At 41.0% G+C, this 16,571-nt stretch overlaps 1 protein-coding gene across 5 annotated transcripts in view; it reads left to right on the forward strand.

Annotated features, from left to right (window-relative positions):
- Positions 1–16,571, forward strand: part of ALKBH3 (alkB homolog 3, alpha-ketoglutarate dependent dioxygenase) — a 43,729-nt gene that overhangs the window by 4,306 nt on the left and 22,852 nt on the right. Inside the window, exons 1-8 of one of the 5 annotated variants that reach the window (XM_009007969.5) lie at positions 58–414; positions 648–716; positions 1,901–2,058; positions 2,456–2,559; positions 3,663–3,697; positions 6,643–6,690; positions 9,999–10,102; positions 11,950–12,038. In XM_009007969.5, coding sequence (XP_009006217.3) covers positions 1,971–2,058; positions 2,456–2,559; positions 3,663–3,697; positions 6,643–6,690; positions 9,999–10,102; positions 11,950–12,038 — 468 coding nt within the window. In that variant the 5' untranslated portion in view covers positions 58–414; positions 648–716; positions 1,901–1,970. Of the gene's footprint in view, positions 1–57; positions 415–647; positions 717–1,900; positions 2,059–2,455; positions 2,560–3,662; positions 3,698–6,642; positions 6,691–9,998; positions 10,103–11,949; positions 12,039–16,571 lie in introns of those variants that run through there. The other 4 variants (XM_035262392.3, XM_009007968.4, XM_009007971.4 and 1 more) reach the window with 4 other exon arrangements.

Below are 16,571 nucleotides of genomic sequence, written 5' to 3' on the forward strand. Positions count from 1 at the left end.
GAGAGGAAGTGCCTGATGCCGCGGCCTGTGATTGGGGGATGCTGGAGTCGGTGCTTCACTCTTAAGGTTCCGACCACAGACTGCGGAGTGGGTCCGGGGCTGCGGGGGCTGCGAGGGCTGCTCCACGTCCTAGCGGGTTTCGACCCGCGCGTCCGGCATCGCCAGCTAGTGCGCTTTCCTGACTTACCGCTGGGTGCGCGGGGCTGGGGGTGTGAGGACCACCCCTGAGGTCTCTTCCTGGGTGACCTCCTGGGCCTCATTCTAGGCTTCCTGGAAGAGAAGGATCTAAATTAGGAAAAGGAACTACCCTTATCCAGGACCAAGCTCTTCTACCTGCGAAGCTCGCTTAATCTGCACCTCACTGTGCAGGAAGTGACTCCCCTGTTTACTGAGGATAAACTGGGGCTGAGAAAGGTAAAGTCATTTGCCATGGGCCATGCAGCTGGGAAGTGACAGATCTGGATTCAAGGCGAGTTCTGGCAGGCGCCAGAGTCCTTGTACTTTACAGCACTGGTTCTCAAACTCTATGTGCATTAAGAATTCCTGGGTCGAGGATGGCGTTAGTTAACAAATTCTGGGACTCTACAAATTGAATAGGTCTGGGATGGGCTCTGGAATCTGTATTTTCAACAGTTGTTCTCTGACAGATTAATATATGGCTCCCCAGTGAACGGAGGAAGAAGGTGAGCAAGTCATATCCTCTCCGGGGACTATAGGTAATTGCTGTGTTACGCTTTGAAGGCCTCAATTGAGAGAAATTGTCAAACGGGAACTCCTGGAATTGGAGAACTGGTATTTGATTCTGTCATTAACCCTTCTGGGCAGATGGCAGGCTCTGTCGTTTCCCCACCTATTAAATGAAACGATTTACATGCTCATCAGCTGGGGGAACTTGTTAATCACACAGATTCATGAGCCTGGCTTAGCTCTAGAGAATCAGAAGAGGTGGAAGATGGGACCTGGGAATCTATAGGCTAAGCAAGCTATTATATAGAATGAATGTTTACCTTTGAGAACTTGAGGTGTGGAGCCTTCTTAGGTAGAAGCATAAGGAAGTGGATTATAGATTTGGAACACGTAGCTTCAATTTCCTTGTTATTTTGTTAGCCATACATGCTTCTGCATTTGCTGTAGGCTAAACTTTAATTGGTACAAATGTCAAATTAGTATTAGCCATTATGAGGTGGATTTCTCAGTTGGAGACAGGAATTTAATAAAAGTTGAATATTAATCTATCTATTGTAGATTTCTTGAGTGTGGCCCACATACATGCCTGCAGTAGTGACAAATCTTACACTCCTTCTTACAAAGACAAATACCTGTATCCATCCTAAATTAAATTTTCTGGAGGTGGGCCATGGGTGTTTTGAACAAACTTCCAGGGAAGTCTGATGCAGCCAGTGATAATGGAATGTGAAAATACGCTTGGAAACAGTCTTAGCCTATTTCTTAATGTCCATGTAGGTGAAAATGGGAATAGTACAGTTTCCTTATTTTCTACTCTTGGGGACTATTAAGAGGAATGTTGTTTATGATAGGTCCCGATTTTAGAATTTCTTAAAATAGGCCGGGCATGGTGGCTCACGCCTGTAATCCAAGCACTTTGGAGGCAAAGGCAGGCGGATCACCTGAGGTTGGGAGTTCAAGAATTTCTTAAAATGCACTTTTTTTGTGAAAGAAGCAAAAGTACTATGCTAAGATTTCAAAAGGTGAATGCTAAAGCCAGCAGCCCCAATTGACTTAGGCCCCTTGATTGAAGTGTTGTGATGACAGAAACTGATTTTACATAGAAGCTCTATTGCCATTGAGAGTCTTTTGCCTGAAATTAATTATGCCTTAGGAGTAATTGTTCACAACCCTAACTAAAAACACTAATTTTTTTTTTTGTCTTAATAAACAGATACCATTGAGTAGTTTGAAGCAGGAACAAAATCTTCCAAAAGCTCAGAGCAGAAGCCTTTTTGGTCAACATGGAGGAAAAAAGACGGCGAGCCCGAGTTCAGGGAGCCTGGGCTGCCCCTGCTAAGAGCCAGGCCATTGCTCAGCCAGGCAAGAAAGGCAAGAATCTGTAGGGATTGTGTGTGTGTGTGTGTGTGTGTGTGTGTGTGTGTGTGTGTGTGTGGTGTGGAGGGGGGGTGGGGACAACTCTCATTCTCTTTTATTTATATCCTTTTGGTTTATAATGGACTTCTGTTTCAGTTGATGTCAAGGAATTCTTGAAAACGTGGTTGATATTTTGTTGATGATGAGCTAAGGGTAGGTCTTTGGTGTTCTTCATATTTAGTTCACACCCTCAAACCTTTCAGTGTGTGTTGAGGTCTTCTGTTGACTGTACCAGTTAGTTTCTAGATGTCATAGAGGTCATCTCCAAGTGGGCTTTACTGGCCCTTGCTCAGTAGAAGGTGCTGAGAACAGACTTTCCCCTGGTTTGAGGCTGTCTCCTCTCTTGCTTCAGCTACCACTGCTAAGAGCCCTCTCCACCAGAAGCCTGGTCAGACCTGGAAGAACAAAGAGCATCATCTCTCTGATAGAGAGTTTGTGTTCAAAGAACCCCAGCAGGTAAATTATTGTTTTTTTTTCTTCAATAATGACAGAAGTTTGCTTTGAAAAGTGTTATTCACACAGTATACCAAATAATGACTGAATAAATTCACTAATGAATAGTAGAGCAGAAGAACTATAATAATAACGAAATGCAAAGTATTTCAGTTCCTTTCTACGTCTGGGGATTCTCTGTAGTCTGCTCCCAGTTTATGGTCACATATTATTCCTGTATTGCTGACAAGGAGGTTACACCATAATGAGAGCTTCCTCACATTGGTTATTTGAACTCCAGCAGTCCTAAAACTGTGCTGTCTTCAGTACTATTGCACTTCAACATCTTTGGAATTAGATTAAAATTTCAGTTATTACAGCAAAATGCCTGATTTTTAGCTCTTTTTTTCCTATGAGAAAAAATGTAGGAAACAGTAAAGATTTACTTTTTAATAATGTGGAAAAGTTAAAATGTTGGGTATCTTGCCATAGTAATGACTCTAGATAATTATTAAAGCTCTAGGCTGGGAGCAGTGACTGACGCCTGTAATCCCAGCACTTTGGGAGGCAGAGGTGGGCAGATTACCTGAGGTCAGGAGTTTGAGATCAACCTGGCCAACATGGCAAAACGCTGTCTCTACTGAATATACAAAAATTAGCCTGGCGCAGTGGCGGGTGCCTGTAATCCCAGCTACTTGGGAGGCTGAGGCAGGAGAATCACTTGAACCCAGGAGGTGGAGGTTGCACAGAGCCAAGATCGCGCCATTGCACTCCAGCCTGGGCAACAAGAGCAAGACTCCATCTCAAAAAAAAAAAAAAAAAAGCTCCTTATTTTATAGTATACTTTCTATGTTAAAAAATCTTATTGTCAAGAAGATTTTTCCAGAGCTGCTGGCAGCTAGGAAGATTTATTCTATTAATAATTGTATCTTGTTTTACTGTCTGCTAGCAAATGTGAAGTAGTTTTAAGAAGAGCAGAGACAAGGGTCTCTTGTGGGGTAGTGAGAAGCTGGAATAGAAAAGGGATAGTTTCTGACTTTATTTGGACCAGAAATGGGAAGATATGGTGTCAGTATCTGTGAGGATTAAGAATGTTCCAGAAGTAAGATCTGCTTATTTCCTTGCAGGTAGTACGTAGAGCTCCAGAGCCACGAGTGATTGAGTAAGTAATTTGCTATCTTCCTGTAATTATTGCCCGCAGTGAAATGAAGAGCCTGGAATCTTTCCTCTCTCTTTTTTTTTCCATCTGGAAGAGAATGGCCCAATAAGTGTCTTAATTTTAGTCTGGGATATTCCCATCTCAAATATCTTTAAACCTCATCTTTTGAGAAGACTTTCTGAATTTGCTGGTGGTATGGAAAATGCAACAAGATAGCTGTATGTTAAACTTTGACTCCTGTAGATTTCCTGGCCCTATTTCACAGATATCTGTAGACAGTCAGCTAAACCTCTCAGGCAAAGGCAGAGAGGAATTTTCCTGAGTCACTGAAGCATGGTTCTTTAAGAAGCCATTGACTAGCCTTTAAAATAAAAAATAATAATAATAAAAAAGAAGCCATTAATTGTCATTTTTCTAGCAATGCTTATGAAAGCTGCTACTGCTGCAGATGACCTTACAGTCCATTTATTAAAACCATGTAATTATTCCAGAACAATTTAAATGATAGTAAATATTATTCTTATATTGATATGTGTCTAAAATGTTCTTGTCCAAAGTTGGTGAGAGATGCTTTGACTCCTCTTTTCATGCTTGTCAGTCTTCATCTGATGTAGATAAATTGTCAGTAGAAACAGTTCTTATATCTTAGTAAATTAGCATGAGATGTGTGCTCTTGCCTATGAGCAATTTTTTGTTATGCTCTTTGACTGCTTGAAGGTTGGCCTGCATATCTTAGAAAAAGTCGCAGGCTAGTTCTAGTAGTCTTCAGTTGTTTAAATTATTTTTTCATTTTTTGGAACAGGCTGTCACTTTGTTACTCAAGCTGGAGTACAGTGGCATAATCACAACTTACTGTAGCCTCCATCTTCTGGGCTCAAGTGATCCTCCCACCTCAGCTTCCAAGTATCTGGAACCACAGGCATACATCACCATGCTTGGCTAATTTAAAAAAATTTTTTTGTAGAGATGAAATCTCCCTGTGTTGCCTGGGCTGGTCTCGAATTCCTGGGCTCAAATGATCCTTCCACCTCCATCTCCCAAAGGGCTGATATTACAGGGATGAGCTGCCATACCAGGCCTTTAGTTGTTTTAAGAAAAATGAGTTGCCAGGCGCCATGGCTCATGCCTGTAATCTTAGCACTTTGCCAGGCCAAGGCGGGAGGATCATGAGGTCAGGAGATCAAGACCATCCTAGCTAACGTGATGAAACTCCATCTCTATTAAAAATACAAAAAAATTAGCACGGGCATGGTGGTGCATGCCTGTAGTCCCAGCTACTCAGGATGCTGAGACAGGAGAATCGCTTGAACCCGGGGGGCAGAGGTTGCAGTGAGCTGAGAACACACCACTGCACTACAGCCTGGAGACAGAGTGAGACTCTGTCTCTAAAAAAACAAAAAACAAAAACCCAAGCGTGTTAGTGCCTTCATTGGTGATAAGGAGAATAAACAAAACCATGAAACATTGCAAGCTAATGATGCGACATTTGGCCCCCAATCAATGGGCAGTTGTCAGAGAAAAATGGCAGAACTCATTCCTACTTGGCCCTAGAATCTTTTAATTCTGGTTACCTAAAGCTAACTATGCTAGGTTAAAAAAAAATATCCAGAATTGTCTTCTACATTTAAAGTGAGCCAATTTCTGAATATGGGCCAAAATATATCATATTGAAACATTTTATTCTCTGTATAACCAGGAAAACTTTATAGGCAATGCATGTAGAAAATGTCGTCAGTATGTGTGACAGCTATGTCTGTATTTTGGCTGAAAGAGACTCGTACATCTGCTTAAAAGCCTAGCTCAGAGATCATGAACCACTAACTCCTGTGACAGAGGGTGATTGAAAACTGTCCCTTCGTATTATTCTCTATAACGTGTCTCTCTGAGAAGGATCTGACACAGCTGTGTTGCTAGATATACATATCCAGTCTGTGTCACTTTTCTCATTATGGGCCTTACCGCCTGGCAGTTCTGCAACAGCTTTATACATTTTCACATTTGATTCAATTCAGTAAGCCTTTATTGCCTATCTGCTATGCGAAGACACTGGGAAACAACCTATTCCTTGCCCCTCAGGTGCCCACAGTCTAGTAAATGAAATAGGCATGTAATCAGGTAAGTTGTAATCTTGTACATCATGAAATAGTAGACTGTATCGAAGGTCTAGTGGTAACACAGAGGATCAGAGGTTAATATTATTTGCCTGGATTAAAGTTCAGGAAAAGCTTAGAAGGGGTGATGCTGAAGCTGGGATTTTTGAAAGGTGAATTAGAGTCTTCCAAAGCTGGAGGTGGATTGGGCTGAGGATGCTGACTGGCAGGGTGGTATTCCAGCATGTCAAAAAGCATGGAGTTAAGAGCATAGTGGTATGTTCAGGAGATTCCAAGCAGTCGATTGCTACTGGTGGATGATGAGTTTATGGGAGCTGTCAGAAGATAGAGCTACATTATGAGGATGTTGAATGCAGTTTTGGGGTGCCATTGGAGGATTTTAATCAGAAGAGGAACCTCATCAGATGTATATCTTTGAAAGCAACAGAAGCCCAGAGCCCTGAGATGTGCTTGCTCCCTGTTAAATGTATCCCCTATTCCACTTTTTCCAAAGGAGTACTCTAGTTGACACCTCTTTGACACCTCTTGGTGCAGTGGATTCCTGGACCATATCTGCCTCAGTTATGGGTAAAATATAAAGGAGTAGAATCAGAATTGATTTTGTCTCCATGGCCTGAGCTGTTACACTTCCATTCCCAGTGCCATTAATGATGCACCATCATCTTGCCCTTTATCTCAGTGGCAGTAGAAGGTGAAGATTATGCCTTCCTCAAGTGCTCTCTTATAATTAAATTACTTTGGCGAGTCAGGACTTTGGCAGTTCAGAAGGATAACTTTTCCACTGGGTAGAGCATCTTTTGCCTCAAACTAACAAGTCTTTTTCCTTTGTTTCTTTAGCAGAGCTGGTGTGTATGAAATCAGCCTGTCACCCACAGGCATATCTAGGTAAGTAAATCGTCACAAGAAAGGAGGATTAGCTCTGAGTTATAGTCTCTTAAAATAGTCTACTCTGCTAGATAATGTGCTACATATACACTATGGAATACCATGCAGCCATTAAAAGGAATGAAAGCATGTCCTTTGCGGGAACATGGATGAAGGTGGAGACCTTTTCCTCAGCAAGCTAACGTGGGAACAGAAAACCAAATACCACATGTTCTCACTTCTAAGTGCGAGCCAAATGATGAGGACACAGGGACACATAGAGGGGAACAATAGACACTGGTGCCTGCCAGAGGGTGGAGGGTGGGAAGAGGGAGAGGAAAGTAACTAATGGGCACTAGACTTAACACCTGGGTGATGAAATAATCTGTACAACAGACCCCCATGGCACAAGTGTATCTATATAACAAACCTGCACGTGTACCTCAAACTTAAAGTTTAAAAAAGTCTACTCCCTTATTTCAAATAGGTAACTCCTGCCCCTTACATTCTTGGGGAGCAAAAATTTGGTAATATCTCCTTTTTTTTTTTTGAGATGGAGTTTCGCTCTTGTTACCCAGGCTGGAGTGCAATGGCCTGATCTCGGCTCACCACAACCTCCGCCTCCTGGGTTCAGGCAATTCTCCTGCCTCAGCCTCCTGAGTAGCTGGGATTACAGGCACGTACCACCATGCCCAGCTTATTTTTGTATTTTTAGTAGAGACGGGGTTTCACCATGTTGACCAGGATGGTCTCGATCTCTTGACCTCGTGATCCACCTGCCTCAGCCTCCCAAAGTGCTGGGATTACAGGCATGAGCCACCGCGCCCGGCCCTAATGTCTCCTTTTTATATAGTATTTCTAGCATCCAAACATTTTCAGATATAGTTCCTAACCTTTCTGTCAGACACAGTAGCTACTGCTTCCCCAGTTTTTTAGATGAGGAAATGAGACCTAGGAAGAGTGAATGTTTTTTCTTTTTTCTTGTTGCCCAGGCTGGAGTGCAATGATGCTATCTCGGCTCACTGCAACCTCTGCCTCCTGGGTTCAAGACATTCTCCTGCCTTAGCCTCCCAAGTAGCTGGGATTACAAGCATGTGCCACCAAGCCCAGCTAATTTTTTTTTGTATTTTTAGAAGAGATGAGGTTTTCCCATGTTGGTCAGACTGGTCTCGAACTCCTGACCTCAGGTGATCCACCTGCATCAGTCTCTCAAAGTGCTGGGACTACAGGTGTGAGCCACCACGCCTGGCCTGAATATTTTTTCTTAGTGCCGCATAGTAAGATACTAGAGTTGGGTCTAGCCTGGGCTTCTGTGCTGTGAGTGCTACATTATATTATTATTATATTTCATGTATATTACATAGTATATATTATTGTATATAACATACATATTGCTACACTAGAGTAAATTTCTTTTTTGTTGTTGTTTTTTTGTTTTTGAGATGGGGTCTGGCTCTTTCACCCACACTGGGGTGCAGTGGCATGATCTTGGCTCACTGCAACCTCTGCCTCCTGGGCTCAAGCCATCCTCCCAATTCAGCCTCTGAGTAGCTGGGGCTACAGATGTGCGCCACCACACCTAGCTAATTTTTGTATTTTTTTTTTTTTTTGGTAGTGATGGGGTTTCATCATGTTGCCCAGGCTGGCCTTGTACTCCTGGGCTCAACTGATGTACCCACCTTGGCCTCCCAAAGTGCTGGGATTACAGGCATGGACCACCATACCTGGCCTAAGGTAGATTTCAGTAGGTAAAGCATATATTTAGGATATATTAGGCATTAGTCGTTGTTTTAAAAACATTTGAAAGCATCATCTTACTGCATGAGTATACTAATTGTCCACTATAAAATAATGAGACATTTAAAACAAATATATCAGAATGTACACATCTAAATGAATTTCTTTTTTTTTTTGAGATGGAGTTTTGCTCTTGTTACCCAGGCTGGAGTGCAATGGCACGATCTCGGCTCACCGCAACCTCCACCTCCTGGGTTCAGGCAATTCTCCTGCCTCAGCCTCCTGAGTAGCTAGGATTACAGGCACGCACCACCATGCCCAGCTAATTTTTTGTATCTTTAGTAGAGACGGGGTTTTACCATGTTGACCAGGATGGTCTCGATCTCTTGACCTCGTGATACACCCGCCTCGGCCTCCCAAAGTGCTGGTATTACAGGCTTGAGCCACTGCGCCCGGCCAATGAATTTCTTAAAAAGAGCTTCTGCTGGAACAGTGGCTCTGCCGTGGTATATAACCCTTTTTGGAACTTTTCTTTTAAAGCAAAGTCACTGAAAAAAAAGCCAATTTTATTATTTTGGTCCTATCTCATTGTTAACTAGGGTTTGGCTTCAGGGAAGCTTTGGCTCTTTCAAAAAATCAGATACACCTTCAAAGAGTGAAGATTTTCTACCAAGGCAGTTTAAGAGAATCTTCCGTGGGCTTTCAGAAGAAATATATCCAAAATTATTTTGAGCTGAGTTGGCATTGTTGAAATAAACACATATTCAGTGGGAGAAAGAACCCTCATTAGCTATGTTTATTTTGATACAGTCATAATGGGCTCTAGCTTTCCCTAGAATTAGCATAGTCTCAGAAGACTACCAATTGTTTAAATAAAACAGCGCCAGGCATTTTATTAGGTTTTTTTTTTGTTTGTTTTTTTAGATGGTGTTTTGCTCTTGTAGCCCAGGCTGGAGTGCAATGGTGCGATCTCAGCTCACTGCACCCTCTACCTCTGGGTTCAAGCGGTTCTCCCTCCCTTTGCCTCCTGAGTAGCTGGAACTAAAGGTGTGCATCACCACACCCAGCTAATTTTCTGTATTTTTAGTAAAGACAGGGTTTCACCATGTTAGTCAGGGTGTTCTTGAACTCCTGACCTCAGGTGATCCACCCACCTCAGCCTCCCAAAGTTCTGGGATTATAGGCATGAGCTACTGCGCCCGACCTTATTAGTTACTCTGTTTACTCTTCACAGTGAGATAGATGTCATCTCAGGTTGCAGATGAGAAAACCAAAGTTCAGAGCGGTTCAGTAACTTGCCCAGCGTTTCACAGCTAAGCAGTATTGGAGTAGTTTGAAGTCTGACCTATAAAAGCCCTCACCTGTCATCCCTTTATCCTTCATTGCCTCTTTTATTTGCCCAAACATGAAAGGATTTTACATCTGGAGCCTCATGACCTGGGTGATGTTGGCTCTGCTTGCTGTGGGAGCTGTGGTAAGATTTCATCTACCCATTAGCGGCTGCATCCAGATTAACTTTTTTCCACTGACGTTTAGAGTCTAACTTATCTTTTCCGTGTTCTTTGGTTAACAATGGTTCATTCTGCACCCAGGCTCCACTTGTATCCTGGCTTTGTTGATGTAAAAGAAGCTGACTGGATGTTGGAACAGCTTTGTCGGGATGTCCCCTGGAAACAGAGGACCGGCATCAGAGAGGGCAAGTAGATCCCTGGGATCACAGTCGGTGCTGCCTGTTCTCCCTCTGGAATGTTTCCTAATACCATTGCTTCTGCTCCCCACAGCTAGTCAGTCTTAAACAGAAATTCCAAACCTGAGATATTAAGAATGAGTACAATTAGCCAAAGAGGACAGGGAAGAGTATTCCAGGCAGAAGAAACAGCAGGTGGAAGGCCCAGAGATCAGAGAGAACATGGCAGGAGTAGAGAGGTAACAGTTCAAGGAACCGGAGGAAATTTGATTGGCTGAGCTGTATTTATCTGCTTTTGTCTTTCAGTGACTATATTGCTTCAAATGGTGCCAGCTTCTTCCTTTTCTTCTTTCTGATTCTATTTTTCATACATTCTTTCACACTGCTTCCTGAATTTTTATTCTTCTTTAACTTTCACCAAAAGAGTCTGCTTCGGCATCTGTATTCTACTGAGCTTGTAAAAGTGACACAGCAGTTTGTTACCTAAGTTGGAACCTGCTTCTCTGCGGGCATCCAAAAGCCAACAGTGCCTATTATACCACAGGCGGTCACTGGGGGGCGTCTGTGCTGTAGCATAGAATTTTCTTTCTGGCACACTGAATTTAAATTTTCTGTAAAGAAGGACGCAAAGTATATTTAGTTGTCCCTCGGTATCCACAGGGGATTGGTTCCGAGATTCCCTCTTGTTACTGAAATTCATGTATGCTCAAGTCTTCTTATAAAAACTATCATAGTATGTGCATATAACCTATGCATATCCTCTAGTATACTTTAAATCATCTCTAGATCACTTACAATACCTAATGCAATGTAAGTGCTATGTAAATAGTTGTTATACTGTTTTTTGATTGTTGTAATGTTATTTTTAATTTTTATACTTTTTTTTTTCGTATTTTTGATCCATGGTTTGAGTATTCTTCATCCATGCTGGATGTGGAATCCACAGATACAAAAGGCCCACTGTGCCGGCTTCATTTTTGTTACTCATGCATCAGAATCAGTCAGCTTCTACAGGGCAGTCTTCTCTCAATTCCCAGCAGTTTCTACAGCAGGGCTTTTGGTGAGAGACATGGCTTTGATTGTTGGTTCTGTCATTCAAAGTAGTTGTTAATTTTAAGCAAATTACAGTTAAGTAACTCTCTGATCCCTGGTTTTCTTATCTGTAAAGTTAAACTAATAATAATGTCTATCTTATAAGGTTGTTTGTTAATAAAATAAGATAACGCATGAGACTGCCTGGCATACAGTAACCCCTCAATGAGTATTAGCTGCTGCTGCTGTTGTTATTATTGTTGTTGTGGCTGATACCAGTTGTGGGAAAAAGAATTGATCTATGGATAACTGCTTCTCTAAATTGGAATATCAGAGTCTGCTGATGAAAATCAGCTGCATGCTACAGTCGATCAGAGCACTTTTTCCTCCATCGAATCGAAAAGGTTTACACAACATTGAACACATGATTGAGCAGTCTGTCTTGTTTCTCATATGGATGTTGGTGCCACAAATTTCTACAGATGGGTACAGGTTCCATATTCTGCTTTTTGAGACTGTCCCTAGTCTGAGCCACTGTTCCCCAGTGTGACCCTTTGCCCTCTCTTATTTATGTCATCACTTATACACCGAGTCACCCACATTCTCATCTCAGAGCCTTTGCCCGTACTGTGTCTGCCAACGTGGCTTCCCTTGTCCATTCTACTTGCCAAGTCCCGTATCTTCTATGAAGGTGGAACTCTGGGTCAGAGCCCATTCTTTTCCTTTATTTCTCATAGCACATTGCAAGGCACAGAGTTAACACTCAGTAGTCACACCTTAAATAGCATTAATCCATTTCAAAGGCCCTGTATTTTCTTTCTTAGATATAACTTATCAGCAACCAAGACTTACAGCATGGTATGGAGAACTTCCTTACACTTATTCAAGAATCACTATGGAACCAAATCCTCACGTATGTCAAAATATTGTCATTGGTGTAGTTTTATAGACTATAAACTATGTGTTGAGTGCTATAAAATAACCACCTTGCGGAGATGCCTGCTGGTTCCTAGTTCAGAAGTCGGGTTGGGTTGTAGCATTGAGTCGTTGCGCTTGTCATCCTCCATGTGCTTTTGATCTATAGATGAACTAGAGAATGAGAAAAAAAATTGAACAAGAGTAAGCTAAGCCAGAGTCTAGAATTTCAGGAAAGTAAACTACTTCTTCTCCTAATATCCCTCTTTCCCAAGCTTTTCTGGCTGTAAACCTTCTGTGTACACCCTGGTATGCATTTGCTGTGGGGCTGAGTCCTTATGACTGGCTAGTGAGGTCAGTACATCTCTTTCTGTTTCTCAGGCTCTTTGCTATTTGTGAAAAAAAAAAAAAAAAAAAAGAATCTAGTGTTTTTCTTGTTAACTTGTATTCATTCTATGGCTGCAGTTCTCAGACTTCCAAGTGATTATGGCTTTGGCTTGTTTCTGCTGCTGCTTTTGTTTTTAACAAATTTCCATGACAGTAGATGAAGATATCCTAGTATATAAACTAAGCTCATCCAGGGGATGGAGTTAAAGTCCAAGAAATAGCTCCCTGTTTAGTTCCTGGAATCTTGCCTTTGGCAAATACCATTATGTTTTATTGAAAGAGACTTTGGAGAAAATGGAGTTTTTCTTATGGCATTGGGATATACAGAAATGTAACACATTTCAGAGCTTCTAGAAATTTGCAATCACAAGCTACCACTTTACTAAAACGTTCAGGGAGGAAACATTGACTGAAGGAACATGGCTTTTTCGCATAGGGAGACAGCTGTATGCCTTACTTTCAAGGGCTGCATTTAGAATGTGATCCAGGGAAGTGCCGAGACCTTTTCTATCTGAGGTTGATTTGCAAACATGGAGATTATGGAATTAGGCCAGTCCAACATAGCCTGCTTTCCTTGTTTCTATCAGAATTAATTTATCTTCTTGTCAGTAGTCATAGCAGAGAATCTGAAGATTGAATGGGCTATGGGGAAGTTCTTATTCATTCTAGTTAATTTTTTAGAACAAGATCTTTTAGCTTCAGCAGTATTGCCCTTTTGGGCTGGATAATTCTTTCTTGTGGGTCCATCCTTTGCTTTGTAGGATGTTTAGCAGTATCTGTGTAGGATGTTTAGTCCGTGACCTCCACCCACTAGATGCCAGTGGCACCCCTCACCCAGTTGTGACAACCAAAACCAACTCAAGACATTGGTAAACATCTGCTGGGGGGCAAAATTGCCGTGGCTAAGAACCACTGGGAATAAACACAAAGCACCTAGGACCTGCTGAGTAAAGTCGCCTCTTATTGTCTGACACTTTGGGAACATTTTTTGACAACTCTTCAAAATAATTGATGACAATCCTTTTTAAAAAAAATGTTATTAGTACGTGCTTGTTATTGAAAATTTAGAAACTTCAGATAAACATGAAGAATATGAAAATTCTTGATATTTCTACTATCTGATATTTTAGTTCCAATCTTGTTATTTTAGACAAATATACTTAGAGAGTCTTTTTTCTGTAAAAATAAAATAGGCCAGGGTGGTGGCTCATGTCTATAATCCCAACACTTTGGGAGGCCAAGGTAGAAGGATCACTTGAGGCCAGGAGTTCATAACCAGCCTGGGCAACATCGTGAGATGCCTTGTCTACAAAAATTAAAAATTAGCTGGGTATACTGGTGCCTGCCTATAGTCCTAGCTACTCAGGAGCCTGATGCAGGAGGATCGCTTGAGCCCAGGAATTTGAGGTTACAGTGAGCTATGATCACACCACTGTGCTCCAGCCTTGGAGCGGAGCAAGACCCTGTCTCAAATACACACACACACACACACACACACACACACACACACACTACATTTCATTTAACTATAAAAGCTCATAACTTTTTTATTGCTGATATATACAGTTCATTTATATATTATCTTGAACAAAAAAAGAGTTGCCCTTTCTCAGATTTTTATTTATGTTCATTTTAAATTTAGATATAGGGTCTTGTTATGTTGCCCAGGCTGGTCTTGAACACCTGGGCTCAAGTGATCCTCCTGCCTCAGCTTCCTTGAATAGTTGTGATTACTGGCCACACCCTGGTCTCAGTTTTTTTTTTTCAAGGAGGATTCACTAATGTGTGTGTATATGTATGTTGGGGGTACTTGTTTAGTTTAAAAATTGTCATTACCTGAAGCTTAATATCTAATACAAAAGGAGTAGTTTTAGTCATAGGTCTTTATTCTTGTTTTAGTTTTTGTTTGAACTAAATCTCATATGAATCTAGTGTATAAAACAGATCACAGCTTGACTAGATGGGAGTCCCACCAACTTGACCTCTGCTTTCTTCTCCTGTAGACCCAGAAGTACCACTGAGGTACCTAGAACTCTACACAACACTGTTTGAAATCCACTAAATAGCTTCTTTTACTTCTGTGATTCATATTTTTTTGTATGCTTTTCCTAAAATGTCTTTTAAGGATAAAATGTCTTCACTGAGTGAGATAATGCTGAATTTTAATTTAGACATTCAGTTCGGAGGAATCTGTATATAGAGTATTGGTTGGAGAGTCTAAATTAATCCTCTAGTTCATTATCCCCCTTTTTCTTCCTTTTCTCTCTACTTCACTACCAAAAATAACTGAGAAAAAAAAATACCTACTTGGAAACAATGCAAACTTTATGTTATCTCAGTACTGAGTCCCTAAGCAATTCAGGGAAGTGCTAATTAGATTCTCGGTGACATTGTAGAAAAAAATCCTATCTTCCTCTTTTACATTCTTGTTTTTCTTGTTAAGTGTGTAATTCTAGCATCTGATCTTTATCTCCGTGAAGATAAAATTAAAACTGTAAAGTAAATAGGAAATACAGCCTGATGACATTATTATTGGAATTTCACTTTGAAATTTATTTTCTTGAACAAAGATTAATTTAATATTTTTGTTTTATGAAGGTGGATCTCATGTTATGTATTATTCTACCACAGTAAAAAAGGAGAACAAGAGATGCAGAAACTTCCAACTTTTCAGAGGCTTCCTGAGTCTCCCCAGGTGTCCCATTGGCCAACTGTTTATTTTTGTTGCTGTTTATTTTTTAAAATCTCCTGCTTAGAATATAATATTCTAATGTAATATCCAGTACAAGGAATTCCAACTTTAACCATGGTTTTCGCATCAGAGTAAAGCTGAGTGATTCTTACGTAAGCTTCCCTGGCAGTTTTACCTGACAGTAACCATGGGATATACTCCTTTGCTGCACATGCATTTCTTTACCATGAAACATATAACATGATATAGTTTGGCTGTGTCCCCCTGCAGATCTCACCTTGAATTGTAATAATCCCCACATATCAAGGGCAGGGCCAGGTGGAGATAATTAAATCATGGGAACAGTTTCCCCCATACTGTTCTCTTATCCACTGTAGTGGATAAGTCTCATGATATCTGATGGTTTTATAAATGGAGTTCCCCTGCACATGCTCTCTTGCCTGCCACCATGTAAGATGTGACTGTGCTCCTCCTTTGCCTTCTGCCATGATTGTGAGGCCTCCCCAGCTATGTGGAACTGTAATTGAACCTCTTTTTCTTTGTAAATTACCCAATCTTGGGTATGTCTTTGTTGGCAGCATGAGAACAGACTAATACAAAAGGCATTCAAGGAGTTCCCTAAAGTAGCAGTTCTGAAGTTCTTAGAATATAATCTGTAGGTACTTGGAAAGGGTTCACGAAACCTTCTTTGGGAATCTACAGCTACAACTATTTTCATAATAATACTAAGTCCATATGGTGTTTTCACTGTGTTGGGTTTGCACGGATGGAAATGGTGGATAAAGCTGCCAGCACCTTAGCTTGAATCAAGCAAGCCATGTCACCAAACGGTACTCGTAGTCACTGTGTTCCTCGCCATCATGTCCTTCCAGTGTCAACTTTTAAAAATGCCAGTTTCATTTAAGAATGTCTCTGGATGAAGCAGTAAACATTATTAGTTTTATTAAATCTTGGTCTTTGAGTGTGTGTCTTCCGAATAGTCTTCTTAATGAAATTAAAAGTATGCCTAAAGCACTCCTGCTACAAACTGAAGTGTGATTGTTTGAGATGTAAGCTGAACTAGCTGCTTTTGTTGTGGATTGTTTTTACTTAAAATACAACTGGCAGACCAACTGTGGTTATTCAGACTTGAGTATTTGGCAGAAATTTCCTCATAAATGAGTGAAGTGAATGTCACTTCAAGGAAAACAATGGACAAGATTTTTTACTAATGATAAAAGTTGAATTTTCAAGCAAAAATTAGGGTTTTGGAAAACTGGTATCTGCCACTGTATTAGTTAGGGTTTTCTAGAGGGACAGAATGGAAAGGGGATACACACACACACACACACACACACACACACATACACATACATACACATATATACACATTACACATATATAAACACACATTACACACATACACACATATATATACACACATAACACATATACACATACATACATATATAC

Source organism: Callithrix jacchus, chromosome 10 (assembly GCF_049354715.1).
Source record: "Callithrix jacchus isolate 240 chromosome 10, calJac240_pri, whole genome shotgun sequence".
In the NCBI taxonomy this organism is placed as follows: Eukaryota; Metazoa; Chordata; class Mammalia; order Primates; family Cebidae; genus Callithrix; species Callithrix jacchus.